Source organism: Camellia sinensis, chromosome 2, assembly GCF_055761805.1.
Source record: "Camellia sinensis isolate YWXY chromosome 2, ASM5576180v1, whole genome shotgun sequence".
In the NCBI taxonomy this organism is placed as follows: domain Eukaryota; kingdom Viridiplantae; phylum Streptophyta; class Magnoliopsida; order Ericales; family Theaceae; genus Camellia; species Camellia sinensis.
Window position 1 is genome coordinate 97,947,881 of NC_138962.1, and position 27,929 is coordinate 97,975,809.

Here is a 27,929-nt window from a genome sequence, read left to right on the forward strand (position 1 = left end):
GGGGCCATTATTATCCTCCTCTTTTTTTCTTTTTTCTTTTTTAATTATATTTTTCATGAAGTATAGATATTTCAATAAATATATTGAGTATCAACACTTCTGCATGGTCTACTTTCTATATATATATCGCATACACAAAACACATATTCAATTTTTTTTTTTCTTACTTTTTGCAATATCCCAAACAAACTTAATAAATACCCAAGTCATACTTATATTTTCTTCAATGCAAGAGTGAAGTTAGTTTCATGGGAGCTCAGGCCATGAATTCAATTTTTAAACTTATTTGGCAATGTCTCCGAGAGCTAAACTCCTGTGTATTTTCATAAAAACATGCATTTTCTGTTAAATAGAATTTTAAAATTTCATAACTCGAATCCTACAAATTTGTTTATAACAAAATTGATATTGTGAATTTTTAATTTCGAGAGATCTTTTAAACAAGTTTAATATTGAATATGAAATTTCAAAAAAAAAAATATTAATAGATTGATTGTTTGGTTAATCGAAATAGTGAATCAGCATTTTTTCAAAAAGTAATCACTCAAAATCATTTTCGACAATTTTGGATGGATAAATCTAAAAAAAAAATATATGAAATAAAAAAATATCCAAAACAAACTCGGAAAATAAAGTTATAAGCTATTGAATTTTTAACACCATAAACAATTTGAACAATTAATTATCTTAAGGTGTGCAAACAACTTGAACAAATAGCTATCTCTTTAAAACTTCAATAGATCATAATTTTATGTACCATAATCTGTTTTGGACTTTTTTTTTTATTTCATATATTTTTTTCAAAATCTATTCATCCAAAATTACCGAAGACGATTTTAAGCGCTTAATTTATGAAAAAAATACTGTTTCATTATTTCAATTAACTAAAAAATCAAATTAATTTTTTTTTTTTTTTGAAATTTCATATTTCAATATTGATCTACGCATAGTTAAACAAAATCGACGATTCAAATAATCAAAGCAAGGCTCATAATAGGGTCCACAAGACCCAACAGCACGTATTGAAGAGAAGCCTCCCAAATATATATCTTAAAACCATATCTTCTTCCATTTTACGGGCACATTGCTGTAATAATGTTACATACCAACTTAAAACAATGCTTCTATTCTAATGTTTATTTTATTTTTATTTTTTTTGAGAATGCTACCCCTGAATTACAATGAAGAACAAACCTATCATACCTATATTACCCTTATGAAAAAGCAAGAAGGGAAAAAAAAATGTTTGCCATTGTTGGGCATAAAACAATGTGTAAATGATTTAACCAGTATTTCATGGTTCAAATGTTGGGATGTTTTGTATAGGCCCGGAAGTTGCCTGATATATGCTTCTTTCAATAATGCCCCTGTAAGGATCCTCCTCTCGCTTCTTAATTAAAAACGCAATATTCCGCTCAACTTCTGATTTTATCTGCAAATACAATTCTTTTGCATTTTCTCTGTCTTTTAGCATCGCTTCCTTTCCCTTTGTTTGTATTGGCTTCCCAAATAGATAGTAAAAGCGGCCAGGTATCTTGGGCAAAAGCCCGGGGAAATAGAAATCTTGTTTGGCGATCTCCCCCTCCATTTCAGTCCTATAACCAGAAAAACATGTTTTGTATTGGTATATGTAACTTTGATAATTAACTCAAAGTGAATGCAAATATGTAAATTTGAGTGTATGAGGAAATATTAAGAAATAAGCAAAATGTTGCCAAATGAAGAGTAATTACCTCAACCTTACACCGTCTCGATTAAATTCCCTAAGGTAATCATTCACCACGGGGATTCTCATCAAGTCATCATAATCAACAACTAGCTGCAGCGTCCAAATACATGACATCACCAGCCAGAAGGTTATTGGGACAATAGATAAGTAAAATGCTAATTGCGAACCCATGATCAGAGAGAGAGAGAGAGATCTAATGCACAACAGAAATTACACAAAATGGACAAATAGTGAACAAGCATTCAAGAAAAACTATCGAACCCAAACATCACTTTTCATATTGTTTGAAACGAGATAGGATAAAAGCATAGAACAAAGAAAAACTACTCACCAAGTTGCAGATACATATAAGCATAGATATGCATTGTGCTGCAGAAGATCCACCTATAAGAGTCTTGCACCTTATGCTTTTATAGGGTATGATTTGTAAATGTTATGATATAACAGGGTATTATAGACAACTTGTTTCAAGAAGGATAATATGGGAAATTTAAGAAATTCATTTAAGTTGGCGGCTGACTTTGCCAGAAGCCAATTCAGCAAGCACTCTAAAAGCTAACCTAGGTAGCTTCTTTGAAATGGGCTTTGGCTCGCGTGACTTTGGCTGAATCACTTTCTGTTGTCTTCACCAAACAGGAAAAATTTATTCAAAATGACTTTTATAGTCCGAGAGGACTTTGAAACACCACCTTAGTATCTTCTCATATGTCTTAAGTAGTCATCTACGTAATAAACTCTTACACATAAAGGTCTCTTATCAGATTACGGAGAAGAGGTTGGATTCAACACCATCTAATGTTGCCACTACTTCACTGTCTCAGAATCAAATTTTTAACCATCGCTAGCTACTATGATTAAGACAATTATTGACACCATTTTCTTCTTCATCATCACTACTAAATTATTAGCAACAAAAATTTAAGCTATTGGGCAATAGACCAAACAATACATATCAAACTATCTAACATGACTGACTACCCTGTCCTACACAATGTAAGGCAAATTGATGAACACACCCCGTTGAACAAAGAAGGTGCACCATAGAAAATCAAATGGCAAACAAACGGATATAACAACTTGAACCTAAGACTTCCTAGAACTAGAGCTCTGCAAGCATATTAAATTGTTAATAACCAGCCACAACAAAAGCTGAAGATATTAAGAAATTAGCACAACAAAGTATATTAAATTATTTAAAATCAAATGTCACCATAAGCATCTCCATTACTTTATTGTAAATATCATCAAATCATTCAATTTTATTTATTTCTTTCAATGTTATCCAATTTTATTTTATTTTTCAAATTAACAAAACAACTCTTACTAGTAGACATGTCAGTGTTTCTTGAATATCACAAGCAAATTGAGGCACTGTCATTTCTTTTTCATAAATGAGAAAATTAACAATGGTAATGAACAAGGACCCTTAGACTAGCAATATTAAAGAAGAAGAAGAAAAAGAATAGCTGATGAAACCTTTACGTGGATGCACATGTCAAATCAAACTATAGTACCAATTCTACTAAAGAAGTCTGGTAAAAACAAAAGAATATCCTTACTTCTGCAATGTCATCCTCTCCAACAGTTGCAAATGGTACAATTGTAGCCCCAAACCTTGCTGCCATCCTCACAAATTCGGGTTGATCAGGCCAAAACAACTTGTATGTTTCACCCTGACAAACATAAAAGTTCCATCACTGTCACGAATTAGAGTTTTTACGAATACAACCAATGCTTTCCTTAATAAAACTAGTGTTCATTTCCAAGCATCAAAAAATGAAAAGCCTGACTCATAACCGCCATGCAACAGATGGCCTCTCTGTCTCAATTCTCTCTCTTAATAAATCATTGTGTTATCATTAACAGATATCCATAATTTACAAGCAGAATAATCACAAATTGAAGTTCCATATCAGGTTAATGTTCATTCTTGCGTTGGTGTGATTTCATATTTTTTAATGGTGAGATATTATTGAATCTGGCTGCAAGAATGACCAATTTGGCTGGATTTGATTGCATCTATAAAACCATGTGATCACTAAAATAACTACAAATCATGCATAGCCATTGATTTTTTCAAACTAACTGCAAATAGAAGTTGTATTTGGACATTTTCACTCAAAGAGAGAGAGAGAGAGAGAGAGGATTGGACTATGTTGGATCTGTTTGCAACCATTTTTCACACAAAGAGTCTGTCAACAGGCTTAAAGGAAGCAAGATTTAAATGACACGTGGGACTTGATGGAAGGGACATGTTGCAAAAGACCTGTGGCAGTGCAAGGTGAATGATTTATAGACATGATTGGAACCATGATGTCAGTATAGAATGTGTGGAGAAGGCAGTGGCAAGCAGTTACAGTAGAACGAGAACAGGGTGACAAGTGGCAAATTCCCCGCACAAGCAGCAGCCATGTCCATCCATGTTCTGAGAAAAGATTAGGGAGTGGAAACAAAGGGGGAGAGTGTCCAGCAGATGCTAATCGACAGCCCTGAAGACTATTAAAGGGACAGAAAGATGCAAAGGGAAAGACCTGACAAAACTTCACAATAAATTAGCATAGCTTAGGAATCTTAGGAGTAGAAACCTTAGTTTGTAATTGTGGTTTTTTCCCCTTGTAAACTTTGAAAGTTTGATCAATAAAATTTCTTTCGCTTATTTCCTTCGGTGTTACTTTGTTTGTTCCAAAGAAGTCCTTGAATCCTTCCAAGCATTGAATCATCAACACAATTGCCTGGTCTTTATTTTTTGTTAGTGGAATTTGAAGTTGGCTCCATCAATTATGTCTAACAAAAATTTAAAAAAACAGGGTACAATAGTTTTATGAGTAGAATGAATCGTAAAACATGAATTGAATCTTGAATTGAAATTGTGAATCGTGCAATTCATTATCAATTCTATCCAAAATAGATTCACCCATAGATTTGTATCGATCTAGGAATGAATCATGTATTGAATAGTGAATCATATCATAAATCATAAGATTCCGATAACAGAGCATAAAACTAAGATGTTGGGGGCTCCTTTGAATATCAACTGACTTCACAAATCTCATTGTTTGTAAGCTAGAAAATGCTTCATTTGCAAAAATTAATTAAAATTCACAGATTTACTTATAGGAAGTGAAGCATAAAAGAAAAAGAAAAAGAAAAAATAAAGGAAATATTGTACTCCTTTGTCTATAATATTTTAAATCATCTAGCAACAAAAAGGTAAACAAGGATGCCAAAAAATTTAAGGCCAGAGAGAGGGGGAGAGAAAGCAAAAGAATGATTATGCAGTGAAAATGCAAGGTAAGAGATGGTAACATATATGATTACAAAATAGTAGTGAAATTGAATCAAAGAGACACACCTTACGGTGGAGAGCTTCACGGGCACCACCAGGATAAAGAAGTACATGTGATTTCGCTGAAAATAATTGGAAAAGGTTGCTTGGTGTGACAGGTAATGCGCCAAATACTTTTAGCAAATCAAGGTAGGTAAATTCATGAGATCGACTTTCAGCCCTGTGTGTAAACAATGCTGGGTGTGTCATACCACGAATCATAACATTCTTCTCCATCAAGAATTCTTCAACAAGAGGACCAAGTTCAAACCCCAACAACATGTGATAACCAACTAATAAGACAGGACCTTCATTTGGAACCCCCGATAGACCTCTCACTATCTTTCCATCTTCCAAAGTTGAGAACATTGCTGGACTGGTAACAGTGCGAAGCAATCTGCATTTCATTGTGTTGTAATATCAGTTTTCCGCAAAATAAATGAAAATATTCAATTGGGAACAACTCGGGCAGGCTGTTTTCAGCCAGGATGCAAAATCTGTGGCTTAATACCTAAGGGCCACAACAATTAACCCTTATACATCTGGGTTTATTAAATTACATCAGTTTAAAGGTGGTTCTATTACTGCCGTGTTAGAATAGTGTTGAACAGTGATAATTAAATGCAATTAAAAGCAAGAATTATATATGGTATTAACAGTATAAAATTCCAGAAAACTTAAAAATGAACAATGTTAATGTATTATCTCACTTTGGACCTTTCAGGAAAAAAATGATCCAAACTCCTCCACCATTCTTCATTTTCCACTCTTTCCCTTCCCTTCCCTTTAGGTTCTGTTCAAAAGATTGTACCAAATGCACAAAGCTCCCGTTTACACTAGGATTTGGGAGAGGTAGTAGGTAGGCAGGTCTTAACGACACTTTTTGTTTTTTTCCAGAGAGGTTGATTCATGTGACTCAAACCCACGCCACAATGCTAGGCTGGATGAGCATTTGCAATTCCAAAATTTTTTCCAATTTCTTTAGAAAGCACTAGAAAATGCTTATGGATTATACTGTTTTATGCTGTTGGTTGTTTGGATGGATTCCGAAGTACAAAATTATGTATCCAAATATTCTAACTGTAATAACAAAATGAAAAATAAATATTGTATTGAGATTGATACAAAGAAGCTATTACAATAAGAGGCACAATATTTTGGAGATATTCTTTTTAACATATAGAAAGCGAGACAGGTAGGGAGAGAAAACACTCCATAGTAGAAGAAATAATCTGACAAATACCACAACAATTATAATGTACGGCAAGTGACAAAAGATATATTTTTATATCACATGAAGAGATAGTGAGAAAGCACATAAAAAAATGAAAATTAAGCAAGCATGTTGTGTAAAGATAATTTGAATTTAAATTACATTTAAAGTTCAGAGAGAGCAAGATGAATTGTTGACTGAAGAGAGTATGGGTCAGATAAAGAAAACGGATGAACTTTAGATAACTACTGAAGATGGTAGATCGGTATTACTATAAGGCAGAACAAGCTAAGATAGAGATAGGGGAAACTAGTAGTAGTACCTGAAGAGGTGGGAAAGTCATGATGGTATAACTGTTGAAGAGAAATAATTGGGGGATCCTTCATGACGCTGATAATTGTGAAGTAAAGTCCCACATTGCTTGAGTACTAAGGTAATATTAAGTATATAAGTGTGAGGGCACCCCCACCTTAATAGCTAACTTTTGGGATGAGTTCTACCTAAGACTGTGTAACATGGTATTAGAGTCGGAGTACTCAAGAATTGATAGGGTGCGTGTCCATGGCCTGCATGCCGTAGGTGCTGCCGAGTGAGCACGCTAGGCGTGAGGGAGGGTGTGTAGTGAAGTCCCACATCACCTGAGTATTAAAGTAATATTAAGTATATAAGTGTGAGGGCACCCTCACCTTAATAAAGTCTAGGCTGTGTGTTAGGCAGCTCCTTAGCTATGCATTGATTCTTTCCTTATTTCTACATTTGCAAATATTTTGTTACATATATTTAGGCCTAGATTTAGGATTATGTTTGATTATGATTACACCTAATTTCTGTAAATGCCTTTTTTTATATTCATTGTAACAACTATATATACCTCTATTGAGTTGAATAAAATCACTGAATTTTCAAATCTTTACATGGTATCAGAGGGTCTCACGGCCCAACCTTCCACCTCTACCTATTCTTGTTTGTTTGTTTTTTTTGTTTTTTTTGTTTTTTTTGTTTTTTTTGTTTTTTTTTTTCCAGCAGCTTTTTGTGTGTTGAGGGTCTCAAATATCGTCTTCTAGTGAGGAGCCTACTTGTTTTTCTCAAGTGTTCAATATCCGGACTAGCAGGCTGCTATAACAGATGAATTTAATGCTTTACTTAAAAATCAAACTAGAACCTTGGTTCGTCCTCCCCGTATCAGAACATAGATGGTTGCAAGGGGGTATTTTAGGTTAAGCGTTTAGCAAACGGTTCTATTGACTGCTACAAGACTTGCTTAGTGGCTAAAGGTTTTCGTCAGCAACATGGCCTTGATTATGATGAAACATTCAGCCCCGTGGTTAAGCCTATCACCATTCGTACTATTATTAGCTTGGCTTTAGTCGTCTCTTTTGGTTGGTCTCTACGACAATTGGATGTCAAGAACACATTTTTGCATGGATTTCTTCAAGAGATTGTTTTTATGACTCAACCTGCATGGTTTGTCGACCCCCAAAGTCCTAATCATTTCTACTAACTTCGCAAGGCTATCTACAGTCTCATACAAGCACCTCACACCTGGTTTCAACAGTTCAACTCCTTTATTATCGAATATGGCTTCACTTAAAGTCGAGTTGACCACTCTATTTTTGTATATCGATGCTCATCTCAAGTTATGCTTCTCTTGTTGTATGTGGATAACATTGTGCTTACCGGAAATGAGTCGTCTCTACTCTCCTCATTTATTTCTATTCTTGGCACCGAGTTTGAGATAAAAGACCTTGCCCCCCTTCATTACTTCCTAGGTCTTGAGGTGTCCTCACTAGGTTCTGGCCTACATCTATCCCAAAATCTCAGTATACTGTTGATCTTTTGCGTTGCATTTCTATGATGGAGTGCAAAAACCCAACTCTCTGCACTAGAAGAGGATCCCATTTCCGATGCGTTGGTTGGTTCTATACAATGCATGACCTTGACTCATCCAGACATTACCTTTGCAGTCCACCATGTTGCTTAGTTCATGAGTACCCCTCAAACCGCTCAACTTGTTGCTATTAAGCGCATTTTGCGCCATCTCAAAGGCATTTTAGGTCTTAGGTTGCTTTTATGCCCTTCCTCTAGTACTTTAGCTCTTCACGCCTACTCTAATGTTGACTGGGTTGGATGTCCTGATACTCAGTAATCCATTTCTGGCTACTGTATCTTCCGAGGTCCAAACCTAATCTCTTAGAGTGCCAAGAAATAGCCTACTGCTTCTTGTTCAAGCGCTGAGTCAGAGTACCAGTCTCTAGCTTGTGTATGTGCTGAGATGATTTGCATTAAGCACCTTCTTTGCGGGTTACACTTGCCTTTTTCCACACCTTTCACGGTCTACTGTGATAACCTTAGCAACACATGCATGACTGCCAATCTTGTTTTCCATGCACGCACCAAATATATTGAGATTGATTATCACTTCATTCATAAACTAGTATAATCTAGTAACCATCGCGTTTAGTTTGTTCCCTCTGTTGATCAGATCATTGATCTCTTCACTAAGGGTTTCATAGACATTGCTATGAGCTTCTACATTCCAAACCATCCTTTGTAGGTCTTCGAGTTTGTGGGGGGGGGGGGGGGGGGGGGGGGGGGGGGGTTAGGAAGCCCCCTTAATTGTCCATTGATTCCTTCCTTATTTGAATATTTGCAAATATTCTATTACATATATTTAGGCCTAGATTTAGGATTATGTTTGATTAGGATTACACCTAATTTCTGTAAATGTCATTTTTATACTCATTGTAACAGCTATATATACCTCTATTGAGATGAATACAATCACTGAATTCTCAAATCCTTACGTTGTGTTTTCCACTTTTTTCCTCCAAACTACAAATTTTGATTTTCCATTTTTTTAAGAATTTGAAACAACACAAACAATGAAAAATTCTAATATTTTCCCAGAATTCATTTTTCTTCATTTCTCAGGTCAAACAAATAGAGTCTAAAGGTAAAACCTCTTCATTTTTTTAATAGTACAGATAGAGCCTGTCCTTTGCTGCCACACTAGGTAAGTTTAAATCTTAAAGTTCTCTTCTCAGTTGATGTTCTTCTTTCTGATGTGATAGATGTGAAGCTATGCAAATAAATGGTACTTCAAAATGAAAGAAGGATGGTACTCACAGGTTCATCTTTTCAATTTACAAACCCATCATCTTCATCTTTATCTTGTTCATTTTCTTTCTTTCTTTGTTTCTTTTTTCTCATGCTTATTTTTGTTTCTGATATTAAATTTTACTAACATTATCAGATCAGCACCAATTTTGTTAATGCCAATCATTCACTTTTCCCTTCAGAAAATTATCAGCTAATGAAAGTGAAAATAAAATGTGAAAACCTGATATAGTTGCAAAAAGCCATAGCTAGCAAGTTCAGTGTCACCGGAATCCTCATGAAAAGTGCATTCTTAAAGTTCTATAAGTTCAATCATAGATTAGATTAATTCGACCAAGTTGTACCCCTAGCATAGTAGCAGTATACTTTTGGAAAACAACAAAACACCGTAGATTAACTTGCTGAATTACCCATAGTTTGCATATGTCTGTTTGAATTCTGACATACTAGGAGGCAAAAAATCAGCGACAAAATCATGTCTCCTGGAACGACGATATTTGCAAGTACCTTTAATAACAGTTAACAGATTAACGCCATCTTCCTGCATCAATAAAATTGCAATCAGTCAAGCTACACTGCATCCATAATCAAGTCACTCAAAGTATAAGGTATGTTGCACGGAGAAACATTTGTTACAGCGCAACAAGTTTCCCAAAAGCATTGCTTGATGCGCAACAAGTTTTTATTTTCTTGTCTGACATGAAGCAGAAATTTATTTAGAGAAAAAAATATATAACAAGGTCATCAAGTCAATTATAACTGATTAAAAAAAATAACAAATAAAAAACATATAGAGAACACAATGGAAAACTAGGGGACAATAAAAATAATTCCCAAGCTCCCCAAAACTGTGTGCTTCTTTGCTACGGAATCCCCCTAATGCTAGTTAACCTATGAACCCAAGAAACGCAATAACGCTGAGCAATATCTAAATCTTATGGAGCATATGTGAGTATTCTCAGAGTCTGATGTGCCTTGAGATCTATTTTTAACAAAGATAACAATAATCTGAGCATCATCAGCCACATAAAATTTAGTTGCTACCACTGCCTCTATCTTCAGCTACTCTAAGACCTATGAGCTAAGAAGTACAGACACGCACACGTGACGCAACATGATCACGCGGACATGAAAATTTTCAAAAGATGCAGGACACGACATGTTGTGGACACGTGCAAAACATATAATTTTATATGTTTATTGTATGTCATATTTTTAAATATTTAATATGTATTTTATGTCAAATATTTAATTTTATCAAATTTATCAACCTTAGGGCCTCGTTTGGGAAGTGGCTACTTTTTAGGCTTTTTGGCTATTTGGCTATTTTAATAAAGCTATTTTAGTTTTTGTGTTTAGGAAGATGGGTTGAATTTTTGTTGGATTGTTGTATTGAGAAATGTGTTTGAAATGATGTTAAACAATGAAATGACAAAAATGCCCCTAAGAAGAGTATGTCCTTGTTGAATGACGTGGCATTGCCCTGTGACTTGGGAAATGTATTTGGGTTCCATCCATTGGTGTGAATCTCAATGTTCACAAGGGGCAATTTGGACATTTGAACTTGAGCTAGCAGTGCTGTCAAGGCACATGGTCTTTTTTCTTTGTATATGATTTTATGCTATTTCAGCTGTGAGGCTAAAATAGCCTCCTCAACCTACTTCCCAAACACCGCCTAGATATGCTATTTTAGTAAAAAAATAAAAAATGTTAATTTAAAAAAACGAAAAAAATAGTCTTCAGCATGTCCTTAACGTGTGCTTAACATGTCCTCAGAGTGTCCCCAACATGTCCCTAGCATGTCCTCAACATGTCCCTAGTGTGTCCCACGTGTTCGACACGTGTCTGGAGTGTGTCCGACATGTGTCCGTGTCGGACACCTGTATGTGACCGCCAGAGAGGTGTCTGTGCTTCATAGCCTACGAGCATGATTTCCACTTTAATGTCATAACCCCATACCAGAAAGGAAAAAACACATTGCCAATTACATCACTTCTGCCAAACTCATTTGGAACCAAGTGGAATCATGTATGGACAAGTTTTTAACCTTAGATGAGTCCTATTTTAGGATCGATTGGGTTGAGTTCAAATCTGGTTTCTTTTTTATGTCTTCTAATGTTTTATTGGTTAGGTGTATTTTGGTAATTTCACAATTTTCTGGACATGAGATGTAAAGGGTCGACACATGGTTCAAGTTATGCAATTCGATCCTTATTTATAGGTATTATTTTGGTTTAGATAACTTTTAGAAGTCAAAAGTCTTGTTAAAAAGGTAGTCAAATTTTATTAGAAGTAGGACTTCTCTAATGTCTATAAAAAAACCACATAATGCTTATAATTCAACAGAATAACTTTTTAAAGAAGTTGCAGAGATTTTGAAGCTTTCTTATGAATGGTGTGATACAATTCTAACCTTAGGTGTAATACCTATGAAAAAGTAGATGTAATGCCTAGTTCTAGGAGTGACTGCTATATCTATGTTCTTTCTTCTTTTCTCTTACAAATTTAAGTTTTGTTTGATCTTCAGCCAGATTTGTCCAATTTTGGTTTCACTGCTTTCAATCACTATTTGCAAGCCCATTTTATTCTTCCTTTAACCTAAAACGATAGCATATAGACCTCAAAAATCTGCAAACTTACTGTAACCGGGAATATTCAAAGCCCTCACAATTAACCCCTAAACAGAAAACTCTCTCTTTTAATTTTCAAACCTTTTTCTACCCCTATAAACCCCAAAACCCTGCATATTTTTGCAACCTTTTGCCAACTAAACTATCAATCCAAGCCCTAAACTAGAGCCTCAACTGCAGCTTCACGTTAGTTTTGGGCTCACTACTAGTTGGAAAGTGTTGTACACACTCGTCCTACACCACTAACTCAGAGAAATTCAAATATATATTTTATAATGCCTAGTAAAAAGAGAAATTATAAGCATTCAGCATCTTTGAGATTAATCGAGTAAGCGCATATCAGATGGATCAGATGACACCCGATCATCGTCATCAGGTGAGTCCAATTGTTACAACCACTTGGTGTGAGATAAGATCTGCACCGCAAAAAGTCTGATCCAGCGGTCGGATTTGAATCCGAGCCTGATTAGGTGTCATCAAGGGTCACAACCCATCCAATCAGGTGCATACAGGTCTATAAAAAGGCCTAGAATCCAGCCATTTGGATCCCCATAATTCAAAAGTATTTTGATCAAGAGCTTTATTAACTTTCTGATATTCTGTTATGCTGTATAAACAATATATCATACACCAGTTTTCTTTCTTTCGTTTTAACGAAGGTATTCTAATCTGTATTCATTTGTGCAAATGCAGACAAAATATCTTGATGTCGAGCTTCATTGTATCCTAAAAGGGGATTTGGTTTAACCTGGTGCACACCATCTGATAGAGACAAATACTGTCTTTAGGAAAAGACATTGTAATGCAACTCGAAATGTTTCCATCAAGCCAATTGTTCAGAAGTTCATCGCTAACATGATCATCCGAAGTTTTTGCATGAACACAAGATAAATTAAAATTTCAAAACTGGCCACCACAATTGTGAACCCAAAGAGAAGCAATAGGATATTTTCAAATCTAGAGAGATAAAAAAAGTCTAGGAAAGGTTGTGGTCAAAGGAACTTTAGTAACGTAATACTCTCGAACTTAAGTTCTTGATCCACTATGCAGGAACAAATAGCATAGCACAAACAGTATGCAGACTACTTGGCCATGCAATCCTGGAACATATGGATAGGCATGTGAGAAAGCAAGGCAAGCGACACTAGTAAAATAGCGCGTGCTCAGAATTACGTGAAACTTGGTGGTGTGATGGGAAATGTGGTAGAGATCAAGATCCATCACTTCGCTATGGACCCCATTGGATTTTGTGTGAATTCCATCATTTAGGGCTCAATTTCACGTTTTTGCTATTTTTGTAAAGTTTTCTATTGTCAATTATACAAAATCCGATTTGGTCTAGGGTTTTCCAAGAATGTTTCTTTTCCTTTCTAGTATCCACATTTGAGCTTAACTAAAATTTACATTTTTTGGAAATTTTCTTATTTTCTTTATTTTGCCGTGTCAATCAAAGAATTGCCTTAATAGGTTATTTCCCAATTTAGGGTTCCCTTTCATTATAAATAATGGTTGTAAGCCTTAGAGCTTTTCAGTTGATGAATAATACATAATTCTTTTTTGAGTTTTCTCTACCTCTTTCCTATTATTCTAATAATCTTCGGATTCAACAGAATTATAGGAGAACTTCTTTCACAGAACTGCCTAAAGAGATCGTAGTGTTAAAACAACTATGTAACTCAATGATTTCTACAGATTTCCAAATTCTTTGTCATTTCCGTCAATTTTCCAAACAATTTCGAACGCATTTATGTTTCCATGCAAACAGTACAACACACTGGATCTGGACGAAATTTTTTATGCTCAATTCCAGCGAATTGATGCCACAAGAAGCTTCTAAAAAGCACAGCTGTCTCAACATCAAAAACAAGGGGAGAAACAAAAGGGGCTAAAATCCTCACTTACCAATAGAATAGTGTGTCCATTGTCCTTAAAATAACGAATTTTGCAATTTCGTAATGACCTCGAGAGCCTTTTAGCTTCATCCCCACTAGGAAGCATGTTATCCTTGCCACTGAAATGCAAACCCACCATCAATCGCAATATTGCATCAAGATATAACAATGTACCAGTAAAATATTTACCACGTATAAAACATACACTGGGAAAATGGAAAAAGAAAATACTATAATTTCAGGATATATGAAACAGAAAAAATTTCCAAAAGATACATGACCATAATTACAACTCAGGCATATTTGATTAGTAGGATTATAGCACTGGACTAGGATTGTTAGTCAATGGACTCACAATCCTATGTTTGATAGCAAATTTTATTAACCAGATTACATGTACGGCAAAAATTCAATCCGACAAAATTGGTGAATTTTTAATATTGAGAGGGATTGGGAAGCATAATTTCAAGTATGAAAGAAATTATGAATACATAATAAATGGTTATTGTAAAAAATAAATTGATGTATTATTATTGATTGATATAGATTGATGTGATTACAATTCCTATACAATCTATATATAGAAGAAAATGTGGTAGTAGGTGTAGTGGAGGTGATAGTGGGTTAGGTGAAGTGGAGTGTGCGGTGAAGTGGAGGTAGGTGAAGTGGAGTGTGTAGTGGAGTAGGTGAAGGTAAAGTTTACTGAGTCTTGTCGGACCCTTTAAAAAATCGCATCCTCAAAAGGTGCGCCCAATTTTTCAAAAAGGCGTGCCATCAAAAGGCGTGCCCAATCCATAAAAAGGCGTGCCTAATTCATCAAAAGATGTGCCATTAAAAGGCGTGCCATCAAAAGGCGTGTCCATTTTATCAAAAGATGTGCCATGAAAAGGCGTGCCAGTGTGTCGGGCGGCAAGAGGCGCGCGATGCGCGTGGCTGCCTCGGCTATTTAACCATGACAGAGCCTGAGGCCGAGGCAGAAGCAAAAAAACTGCGAAATCCTCTGTAAAACTCTTCGTTGTGCTGAGAGAGAGAGGCTGTAACACTGTTGTGCTGAGAGAGAAACTCTGTAATACGCTGTAACACTCTGTTGCCCAGAAAAATGGCCTCGTCCTCGTCTTCCCGTGGACTGCTCACCCTCTTTCCCGACCTCAACGAGTCAACGAGAGAGAGAACTGGTGCGGTGGCACTGGAACCTCAACCAAACACCACTGGGTATACTCCGTTGAACTTTCCGATGCGGTCTGTGGAGCAAAAAATGGCAGGGCAAACAGATATTGAAGCCAATCAATATACACTGAAGTCATGTGTGGAAACCATGACTGCGGTTACAAATTTGTCGAACCGGCTGCAGAGTAGGACAAATGAGGTGCAGCATTTGAACGGCCAACTGGCTCTGCTCCAGCGCATGTATAAGGATGCGCGAGCAGAGATAAGTGTGCTGAAGGCGGAAAATAAGGAGCTGAAGCGGAAGGCCACCGTGATGTTCCGATTTGGAGGTCCTCCATATGCTGCAGTGGAGGAGTATGGGGGAGTGAACGTGCTTGGTGGCGTAGAAAACACGGAGGCAACACCGTCAAGGGCCGCCCAGGACGGAGGCAAGAAGAAGAGACTTGCAGCAGAGTAGAGAAGAAAAATCCCACTGTGGGTGTGGGTTTTGGTTGTTTGTTTTGGTTGTTTTTTTTTTTTTTTTTTTTTTTTTTTTTTTTTTGTAAAATTGTGATCGGGGTTGATCCCTGAGATGAATAAAAATATGGGTTGTTGTGCAAATAGTAAATTGGTTTGGTTTTTTTTTTTTTTTTTTTTTTTTTTTTTTTTTTTTTTTTGGCAAAGAAATAATAATGAAAAAAAAAAAAAAAAGTTTCGTGGCCCACGGTTGTGTGAAAACCGGCAATGGGTTTGATTTTTTTTTTTTTTTTTTTTTTTTTTTTGTAATAATAATAATAATAATAATTTTAAATAAAAATATATTAAGGTAGAAAGCATAGGCGTGGGTCTGATGGAGAGAAAAAGTAACATGAGAGAGAGGGAGTGGGTTGATTAAGAAAAAGTTTGGATCATAAAGTGCATGTGGGAGAAATGATTATGTTTTTTTTTTTTGTTTAAAAAAGAAGAGATAAAATAAATAAATAAATAAATAAACAAAGTAGTAAAAGAAAAAAGTGGTGTTCTCTCTCTCTCACCACATTCAGCCCTTCGAGGAAGTTTGTTCAAATTGAACATGCCTTAACAGCTGATGGATCTGGCCAAACATCTTTAGGGATTAAAGCTGCTAATGGAGTTGTTATTGCGACAGAGAAGAAACTACCATCTATCGTGGTTGATGAAGCGTCGGTGATCGATGGCGCAAGTGGCGAAGCCGGACTTGGCGAAGAGGACGGAGATGTTACGGAGTTACAGATCGGTGTAAAGTATAAGCCGAAAACTTGTGACATTCAGGCACACAAAGGTGATAGAGTCAAAGTACATTATCGGGGTAAACTCACAGATGGATCTGATTCCAGCTTTGAAAGGAGTGACCCAATTGAGTTTGAACTTGGCAGTGGTCAAGTGATTAAAGGATGGGACCAAGGATTGTTGGGCATGTGCATAGGAGAGAAGCGCAAGTTGAAAATACCTGCAAAACTTGGTTATGGAGAGCAGGGGTCGCAACCCACCATTCCAGGTGGTGCAACACTTGTTTTCGACACCGAGCTTGTTGCAGTGAATGGGAAAACATCTGATGGAAGGTATGTGTAGAGGTCCGGCGGGCGGCCAAGGCGAGACTGCCGCCCGCCGGTGAAGTAGAATGACTAGGTTGTTAACCTTGCTCTGATACCATGTAAAAAAATAAATTGATGTATTATTATTGATTGATATAGATTGATGTGATTACAATTCCTATACAATCTATATATAGAAGAAAATGTGGTAGTAGGTGTAGTGGAGGTGATAGTGGGTTAGGTGAAGTGGAGTGTGCGGTGAAGTGGAGGTAGGTGAAGTGGAGTGTGTAGTGGAGTAGGTGAAGGTAAAGATGGGAAATTCTAACAGTTATCTCACTAATTTAATTGGATAACTAATCCTACACTAATTCATGGGATTATTAATCATTTCACTATTAATCCTATTAATCAAACAACGCCTCAAAGTATTAAATACTACATCGTGTTACACAGGAAAAAGTATGTTGACTTGCAAACAACATATGTATGCCATTTAAAATTATTATTGCATAGACAATCTGTATTTTATGTTGATCATGCAGGGCACAATAATTTTAGAAAATAAAAATTGCACTTCCATTTTGCAATAGACTGATGCATGCAACCAAGTGCCAAGAACCAAATATGGATGCGATGAACAACTTCTCAACAAGGCATAGGAAACCCAGTCATTGAGATAATTGTAGAGAGATTATTCTACATTTTCTGCAACCAATTAGTGAAGACTGAAGAGTATTTACATTATTTGAAGTATAAGCATCAACAGGCCCTAATTTAATCCATTAATGCAGTAGTTTTCAATCTAGAACAGGGTGTAATGAAAAGTGTTAAAAATACCCCAAAAAATGTGAAAATATCTAGAGCAACGGAAAGTGTGCAGCAGGGTAATTATGAAGATAAAACACAACATCACCATCAAATTTTAAGGACTATGAGTACCTCAAGTGTTATATATTTGTGGCTCAGACAACATAAGTTCATTAGAATCTAAGAATACAAATGATTAGTTATGTACCGCTACAAAGAATATAGACGTCATATATATATATATATATATATATTAGAAGTAGTGTTTTTCTCATGTTTAGGTGACACATTATAAGCGTTTCCTTTTTTCTTAAGAGCCACGTCAACATGTATTTTCTTAATTACATATAAAATTCAACACAAATCCAAACCTAATTTAAATTATGCTAACTTTACCTATTTTATATGGACTCAATTTGACAAATATTTCTTATCCACATATTTTTCACCATAAATTGAGATAATCCTCAAATCCAATACCAATTTTGCGTTTCATGTTTTTCTTCTTAATTCTTTCAAAGATATTAGGATTTTTTTTAATGCTAAATTGCCTTTCTTTTTCTTTTTTTTTTAAACTTATTTTGCCATGCATTATTCTATACCCAATACTAATGCTATATTACGGATTTGTCATTTAAATTTTATAGTGATTCTATATATGAAATTATACTTCTTTTCATACATTATTTTATACAATCACAACTCACAGGAGGAAAAACTTGCACAACAATGATACTCTCGAAGAACCTTTAAAGTTTGGATTTACTACTTGAGTCACTTTTTCAATTATTGAACAGTAAGTTCTTTTATGTTTAGACATCATATTACAGATAATCAATCAATTCACACACTAAGATGTATCTATAGCTTGGATGTTTTCATTATTTTTTCTTTTTGGGTTTAAATGTTATTATGTGATTCTTTTTTAGTTAGTCGTTGTTGAATTTTTTTTATATAGTTGATATTTTTATTTAATTAAGAGCGTTTATTTTATAATCTTATAATTTAATATATATATTTATATATATATATATATATATATATCATATAAAATCATTATATGATAATCCAACTACAACATATTATATTTAATTTTTTAAATAAATTTTATATTATTTCTATTTTTGCATATTTTTATTTTCCAAATGAACATAAAAGAATATTAAATAGTTAGCATTACTTTTAATTTTATGTTACTAATTCTTTTTCTAATTTAACTATTATTTTTAATATCAAAATGAGTATTTATTTTATTATTTTATAATTTAATATATATCATACAAAATTATTATATGATAATTACACTTTTACAATATGATAAAACTAAAATTATCAAAATACACAAATAATTTAACTAAAATTAATATATATATATATATATATATATATAAGTATTAAAGTAACAATTTTATAAAACGATAGCACCAATATTATCAAAATAAATAATTAAAATCATACTTTAATTTTAATCTTTTATAACGTACATTGTATCATCAAATATTTTTTGAAAAAAAAAAATAACGCGTGCATTGTACGGGTCAACTGCTATTTCATTAAAATATAACAGTCTAAATTTAGAATTTTTAAGCTCCTGCAGTTAATTTAATCTCGCCTAACATATATTCATTCATAAGAAATATCAGAAAGATCCACCAAAAGGCTACAGAAAAAAAAGTAACCTAGCAAGCACGAGCACTTCAGCTGTAATGGTATGGAGACGGGAATTAGCATAAGAAGCAGCTGATTTAAGCAGCTTCAACTTCCAAAGAAGAGTGTCCTTTGGAATAATATCAGCCAAGCCCTGGCAAGAAAATGAAGAAATTTAAAGTGAGAATAGCAGCCACAAGTATGAGCATTGGTAAAAAAGTTGGTCAATATGGCAACGTATTTGTTCACCATCATCAGGTTCAGGCTTTTGGGCCAGCTCAACTTAACTAATCTAGTTCTAAGAACATTCACTTCAAAAGTTCTACTATATCCATCAGGGCCCTTTCACCAATAATGGTAGGATTCATTCCCCAGCAAAATAACAAAGCAAGAAGGCAAGATAGACTGCCTCCACAAACAACACTTGTTTCCAAGAGAATTTTTCTGTGGCACAGAATAACTATTTTAATGAGAAAGAGCAGCACAGTTTTATTACATCAGTAGGTGCCAGGTTGCATTTACTAAGCAGTATTGTTTCAAGAGATTACAAATAAAAATGCACACATGGAGGTTCCAGGATATTGCAAGTAAAGTGAAAATGTAAAGAATATGCAGTGTATAGAGTATGAAAAATGCACAATACCAAGTGTATCAATAATATCAATCAAAATTGATATGATAACTATATTAAATATACAAATTCCAACAAAAGAATAAAGCCGCTAAGCTAGCTTTGCAGGTACAAGGGGAAGGTGAATGGAGGGGGATGAGAGGTTGGAAGAGAGGGAGAGAGAAAGCCATGCCTTTACGAGGGTTGGTTCTGGCAGACACTACTAGAAACAAAGATTACAAAACTTACCTACTTCATGATGCCAGTCTTAATGAGGGGACAACTACTTTACTTTCCCCAACTCTTTTCGATCTGCGTCACGATGATAACGATGATAAACAACTCTCTCAATTTTTAAGAGTACCATCAACATCATATTCTACCCAATATACATAAAATTTTGCACCAAATTTATCTTATCTTTGATGTTAATATATCACTTCCATATTGCAGAGTGACATCACAACATATTTTGCTACAAATATATGTTCCCCTTGTCCCTTGCTGAACCTTGTAGATAGCCAAGATATCACTTTGATATCACAAAGATATATCCAAACTATTAGATCACTTTCAATTACATATCCATTTTATGGCAAATGCCACCAAAAATTATTGTTGAATCTTTCTTAACAGTTGATTGATCTTAAAGACATACCCAAAATAGATATCTAGTTATGCTTATAAACTAATAACTAATGTAATGAACCAAAAATTGTTATTAATCACTGAAGATACAAAGCCTTCTTAAACAACATTTGAATTACTTGAACGGATGTAAGATATCAAAATACTGCATTAATCATGCAAAAAAAAAAAAAAACAAAGGGTACAACTACTTGATTGAATTTCCAGAACTACCCCTAACTTTAATCTCAAATCATTGAGGACCATGGTCATTCACATCATTGGACATGCTGACCGACATAATAATGTGTTGACTGGCGAATAAAAGTAGAGCAATGAATACAGATATCTATGGAGATTATCAGTTCCTGCAGCATTACATTGCATTGCATTCACTCTATTTACTTCCAAAACCTTGTGCACATTCCTTTGCATCACATTTCAGTCATACCTTGCCACTACTCATATCACAATATTTTGTATAAATAAATGATACATTATTGAAAATGGGTGGGAAACTGAAATAAGAAGATGCGGTACAGTAAAAATACTGAATTAGTACTAGTAACAAATTGAAGATTTCAGAAGAAACATATAACAAGTTAATCAGAATTCTAACTAGCGCCTGATATACAAAATCTTTGGTACCATACTTGAGTAAAACATTCAAGAAATTTCACTGACAAACGTACATTGACCTAATGAGAAATAACTAAAACAGAAAATGAAACAACTTGCATTGAAAAAAGATTTCATGCAACAGGGAATCAGTATTCAAGGAAAAATGTAATTCAGCACAAGTGATTCTTACAGAAAGGCGAGGAAGCAAAGCAGTAAGATTGCCAGATAGTTGTTCAAGGATTGCAGGAGGAGGAAGTGTATTTTCGATGCTCACCATTGCCATCTTCATCGGATCACCTGATGCAATATAAGTAAAGCTATACCTCAGTAAGAATAAATAAGAACTGCTGAAGGTTGCACTAACTAACAATAGTTAATGTTGGGTAAAATGTTAGGGACAGTTCATACAAATTCACAAAATCCAAAATGAAAAAGTTTCATACAAATTCATAAAACAACTCTTCCATTAAATAGGAGGGTTACATAATTATTTATAGGCTGCTGGGCTCTCCGAATTCTACTAGGACTATGACTCAAAATATAAAAAGAAATAAAAAAAAATTAACAAAGTTTCAACAACTAGAATATTCTAAACCTAACTAAAATCACATGTAATAACTCGATAACAAAACTTGACCCATGGCCAACCCCTAGCCCTTTTTTAGCAAAGCTAAAAATTACCAAAATACTACCTCTTGCAAATCTGAGTGAAAATCTAAGTCTTTGGTTAGCGAAGTTAAATAAAAAATAAAAAAATTATAAATTGTAGTGCAAATAACTAACAGATCCTGTGTATTATGTGTTTATTAACTATAATTGAGTCAGTTATACAAATATAATTATGTTGTACTAGTAACACTAATTTACAAGGTAATTTAGAGTTTGGTTTAATGTTCGCTTCCCAGACATTTTCAAACAGCTTGGGTTTGGTTTGGCCGCTTCGCATTGAGCCCATCCTTCTAAAACTTGCAGTCAAATTTGGCCAGAGTTGTTCTTCTTGAGGCCAACTGCTTGTTTTTTCATGACTGGAACAAATCATTAATGTTCTCATAGGTATAATTGGTTACTGATTTACACATATAACCACATATCTGAATGAAGCTCAGGCTTTAAAATTTATTCAATGAACCATTAAAGGTCATGTTGATGAGCAAAGTGCAAGACTATTATGAATAGATGATGTGAAAGAAATCAGTCAAGTTGACAGTTTAGGCACATATAATCACAGTGCTAGATTGTTTTATCAAATCCAAATAGGCAATTTAACAAGGATGCCACAATTGCAAGCAGCAGACAAATTTGAATTTCTTCAAATTCAAGTCACAAATATTGGGAATACCAATAAAAAATTTTAAAACAACAGAGCATATACCCATAACAAAGCTAAGAAGGTAAGGCACTGTGATATGAAGTTCATTGGGCATAGCCTCCAGGAGTGGGAACAAAGGTAGCAGCTGTGATCTGCCAAATGAACTCGCTAAAACAAATAATTGAGTACATTAGTTACCAGCAGTAATTTGGCCAACCAGAAGGGCAACCATAAATGTCCTCTAAAAATCACAATGAAATGCTTAAATTCTCTATCTGAAAGCTGACCTGGATTGGCTAATATTACTACCAGGTCAATGGTTGGATTACGAGCTGCGATAGCAAGTGCTAGGCATCCCCCAAAGGAATCGCCCACCAGATAAATTGGCTTATTTGGAAATGAAGCATGTTCGAGCCTCACAGTTTCTTCCACAAATTTCACCAAGTCTACACGCAATAAAATGTAAATTTTAATTAATTTGAAGAGGATCTGAAAAAATTGTGGACAACATTATTTAGATATATCAGCAGCACAAATGAACTATCATAAGCAGCAGTGCAGCACAAAGAAATACTTATAAAGATATTTAAAAGTTACAGAAGTTTAAGACCTTCAAATGGTGTTCGGTCATAAACAGGAATATGCAGGCACCGAACTTCAAAAGCTCTGTATTCAAAGCAATCCTATATTAGAATTAGGGTTACAAATAATCAAAAAGTACCAAACTATACATGAATTTCCATCATCATAGTATCACTCAAACAGAACAATGCAATTGTAAGACAGGAAATTTCTTGGAGCAGCATATATGCAGATTCTATCACAATGGACCCAAGAAAAATGAAACAGAATAAATTAAGAACTTCTATTGCAATACAAGCATAAATCAAGCCCTAACCAATACTTGCTTTACATATATCATAAATGATACATAGGCATTTCATTCATACATGTATTTATACACATATATACTTACTTCATACACATACATATGTACACATATTTGGAGCTTTTAATTAGTTTTATCACTCTGTTTGGTTTCAGTTTTTAGTATTCATTTTTCAGAAAATTCTACTTTTTCGTTTTCTATATTTTTTTTGTTTTCACTGAATTTTTTTAATATTTTAAGCAAATTGTTTTTTAAAATTTTTAGACACATCTAACATAAATACACTTAAAAAGTATAATATTTGTGAAAAAAAATGTTTAAAAAAATCACTAAATACCAAAAATACAAATATACCAACAAAAAAAAAAAGTACATTTTTCATATTTTTGTGTATTTATTAATTTTTAAAAATATTTTTTTACAAATATTTTACTATTTAGATATATCTAAATGTGTATCTAAAAAAATAAAAAAATTACTTAAAATTTTAAAAATATTCACTAAAAAAAAATAAAATAAAAAACACGAAAAATAAAAAACTCAATTTTTAGAAAACTAAATTCAGAAAACTGAAACCAAACACACTATCTCAAAATTATGTCACTAACAAGAATAAGCAATGAAATTAGCACAACGGAAAAAAAAACCAAACACTATTAGTACTGTAAGGCCATGTTTAATTCACAAGACTAATAATGCACGTATTAATAATCCCATGATATTAGTGTGGTATTCACTATCCAATTAGATTTATAGGACAAATTATCCTCTTATCCATTATTTGATTTGTATTGGATAAGAAAACATATGAATGTAGGACTACAACTATATTTATCTTCTTTTCCAATCTCACCCTCCATCAATGTTTCTTCATAATCTTTGCTTTATCAAAAAAATTTCATAAATGTGGTTTTGAAAAAAATTATAAATAAAAACAAAATAAAAATACAAAATAGAAAGGCCATGTTTGGTTTTTTTTTTTAAATATAAACTAATTTGATAAAATAAATATCAAAAAAATATTTTTAAATTTTTAAAAATTATTTTTAACCTTCTAAAATATAAAAGTATATAAAAATAATAAGTGTTTTAATTTTTAGTCAAGCGTAAAATAGTCTTTTTATTTTATTTCTCTCAAGATATATAATCTCACTCCTACTCCGTTACTAATAATCTTACAAATTTGTTATTGGGCCCACGGATTAATAATTAAATCTCATACTCTAATCATGTCAATCAAACATGCCTTAAAAAGACTTGGATAGCAGAGTATAGGTACAGAATTGAAAAGAGCATTTTGATATCATCTAAAAGAAACAACAACAATATTCAAGTTCACTATGTTGAGGATACTCATACAAACTCCCAGACCAACGGAACGTAAAACATTTCTTATCCAAACTCTTGACTCAACTACTGATTCATAAGCAAAAGAATTAGCACATATCATATCAAAATTAAAAATAAAGACAAGGAAAACCACATCCACATAAGTAAGATAGATTCTACTGTACTGCTTAAACATAACAATACTTAAACTCACTTCCCAAGAGCTTTGTGGTGCAAAATAAGGCCCAATCCAAGACCATCCATTCCTGCATGAATAAATACCACATAAGAAACAAGAAACATATCCATAAAATCTTCTTAAAGAAAACAGTAATCAAATAGCATGGAATAAATTGACTTCTTAAAAGCCAAGAAATTTATATACCAAAATCTAATCATTGATCTATGTCATTATAAATTCAGCAAATCTGGACTACTATTCTACTATTGGAGTTCAAACCCAGTGCTCAAACAGTGATTACCGGGCAAAAACAGAAGAACAGGCGAATCTTTCAAAGGACACCCACACTCCACAGGGCAGAACCACCGGGGAGGCCCTCCATCAGGCTTAATAATTTCCTTGGCATTATCAAGGTAATCCTTGACAGTCTTACTACCATACCCATCATCCCACAAGGCCTCCAATTTTTCTGAAACATCCTCTTCCCCCTTCTTATTCTCACCAATTATTGTACCCAACCGGCCATTCCCTACACCAATCAAAGACCCAAGTCTCTCTTTCTCCCCAACAGAAGAAAACCCATTAACTCTAACAGAATCTGCAGACAACACCACTGAATCCTGACTACCTGAACTCTCAACTCGAGCTCGAAGCCGGTACTTGTTCTCTGAATTTAATGCAAAATAAGGTAATACCCAGAAATTTTTCACAATTGACACCATTGACTTAATAAACAACTGCTTGAAACTTACACCCCTTTGCAAGATTCAGAATTTCAGAGTCAGCTATGATACATGTATATATACATATATTAAGAACTAGCTCCAATAAGCAACTACCCTGGATAATCTAACTAAAAGCAATTATCTATACTATTTTACTTTGTCACAGTTTATTGTGTACTTAAAAATACCCATTACAAAATACTTATAATTTAAAGTGCTGTCAGTGAGATAAGAGAAGGAAAAAACAAAAATATAAATATAAATCATTTCTCAGATCTAATTATTTTAAATGACAAATTCATAGTGTGCAGTACACCTCTATTTCTTTATATGAAAATTGAAGAAGAAAACAAAAGTGGGGTGTGAAAATGAAATGTGAATATGCTTGTGTGGTAAAAGTCAAATGTGACAAGAAAGTGGAGTGGGCAATGGGTTCGTATGGTTGGGAAAATTAGAAGGAATTAAAAAACGAATAAACAACAAAAGCAAATGAAAGAGTGCTAGTGTACGACCCTGTGGAAGAAGCCGGTGGTTTTTTTCGTTTGGTAGCGAAAATGGATGGATGATGAGCCGTGATTAGGGGTCGTTTTGTGAAAGATTGCTCTGTTAGAACGCCCCCCATAATCCATTGCCCCTCTCTCTCTCTCTCTGCCGTGTTTCTTGGTATCCCTTGTTTTGTCTTCAGCCACAGAAGCCTACGAATCTTAGTTTTGAAGCGAAAGGCTCTTATATGGACGCGTGGTCTTCAGGTTTTTGGTGATTGGGTGAGACTAGCGGGTGGTCATTCTACGGCTGTGTTGCCGGGAGTTGAGATCCCCTCCTTAAACTTTCTCTTTGCCTTCCTGATTGCAACAGTAGAGATATATTTTGAATTGACCTAACGGTTTAGATTTGATAATTTAAAAATAATAAAATAAATTCAAATTTGTTTTTTCAGCCCAAATCTGAATCGTTGAACCAACTTATAGTACATCTCTACTACTGCAAGTAGAGAGATAAGAAGAGAGTTCAAGGAAAGGATCTCAACTCCTATTGCTGGTACTAATATAGGATTTTGTATCTATTTAGTAGGTGTTTGACATGCACTAAAAAAGTGTACTTTTTTAACATATATATACTTATTTGGGTTGTATTTATCAACATCTCTTCTTTACTTTTATATTCACTCTCTCTATTTTTCTATACATGTTTTTTATAAAAGTCAAAAAATACACTTATTTAGAACATCTCAAACCACCCCTTAAACTTGCTTAGCCTGAACAATGGACCTGTGTAATTAATTAATTTAATATATTAGTGGGTAAAGGATATCTTAAAATATTTTATTCCCTAAACTCTTTAGTAAGACGTGTGTTCTTCATAACGTATAGACTAATATATTTTTACTCTTTTTTCTGGATAATCTTACCCTGAATACATATTTAAGAGATTTGAATTAAATTTGTTAACTATTGATGTTGAAGCTTTGTTCAATTATCATTGTTCATTAATTATTGAACACTGATCATTGTTCACCGTTCAATCATTGTTCAATTATCATTCACTGTTCTTTATTATTCATTGTTCTTTAGTAATCTATGTTCATTCTTCTTCAATCATCGGTCATTCTTCAATCGTTGCAATCTTAAACTGATCAATCATCATTGTTTTTTATTTCATTATTGTTCGTGTTAGAGTTATAGTTTCATTCATTCATTGTTTGATTGTTATTTGAGTTCAATCATGTATGTTGAATTTTTTATTAATTATTTGTTTGATTGCTTGATTGTTGTTTGTTCGATCATGTATTTTGTTTTATTTTATTTTTTTTATATCCTGTTCGTGTGACAATTACATGTTACTCTGGTTGTGTGATTTGTTTTGTAAACTCGTAGTGATAGTAAAACTTTACTGTCAATCAGAGTAACATATTACTCTTTACGGTAATTTAAACAGTAATTTTTTTTTAAAGAATTTCATAATCAACATAAATTTTATGATAGATATTGATGAGATGATTCAAAAAATATTACTCTTATTAAAAACCAATATCGAGATCAAAAGTTGTATCATTTTAAAATTTAAAATATTAAATTAGTCACTAAGGATATTTTGATAACATTGGTATATGATGGACTTCTAAAGAAACTTTTTTTGTGGTTGTTCTTAATGCATTAAAGTTTTATTACGAGGGGGACTTAGATCAAATCCCCTAAATTATAATTCTCAAACTCGTCCATCAAGTCATATACATAAGTTATAAAAAATAAAAAATAAAAAATAAATTAAACATCATAGTATCTGTTATTTTTTCATAAATATAGAAAGGCCTAAAAAGCAACTGACCATTAAAGACTTAGGGTTGGTTTGGGATGTTCTAAAAAAGTGCACTTTTTGAGCCTCCGTTTGGGAAGTGGGTTGGTTTTTTGGCTTTTTGACTTTTTTGACTATATGAGCCTGGGCTCAAAAGCTTAGTTTGGGAAGGGCTTTTGGCTTTTTGGCTTTTTTGATTTTTTTGTGAGAGAAGAGTAATGATTATGGGGTTGGATGGGATGTTTTGTCTGTTGTGGTTCATGAGCCTATTCTGTCTTTTATGACTC

General features: G+C 33.8%; 1 protein-coding gene across 3 annotated transcripts; it reads right to left on the minus strand.

Annotated features, from left to right (window-relative positions):
* Window positions 1-1,022: 1,022 nt before the first annotated feature.
* Window positions 1,023-26,283, minus strand: PES1 (Esterase/lipase/thioesterase family protein). Of its 3 annotated transcripts, none has more exons than XM_028257475.2 (13): window positions 24,927-26,224; window positions 24,659-24,710; window positions 22,837-22,892; window positions 22,514-22,672; window positions 22,290-22,394; window positions 21,108-21,214; window positions 19,092-19,213; window positions 13,917-14,025; window positions 9,795-9,925; window positions 5,082-5,451; window positions 3,289-3,402; window positions 1,734-1,819; window positions 1,023-1,595 (listed from the first exon to the last, which is right to left on the minus strand). In XM_028257475.2, the coding sequence occupies exons 1-13, from the start codon at window positions 25,345-25,347 to the stop codon at window positions 1,295-1,297; spliced, it is 2,133 nt and encodes a 710-aa protein (XP_028113276.2). In that variant the 5' UTR covers window positions 25,348-26,224; the 3' UTR covers window positions 1,023-1,294. The 3 variants fall into 3 exon arrangements, with proteins under 3 accessions (XP_028113276.2, XP_082771345.1, XP_082771344.1); XM_082915219.1 differs by having other exon boundaries at window positions 25,863-26,199; XM_082915218.1 differs by lacking the exon at window positions 22,290-22,394 and having other exon boundaries at window positions 24,927-26,283.
* Window positions 26,284-27,929: the final 1,646 nt, after the last annotated feature.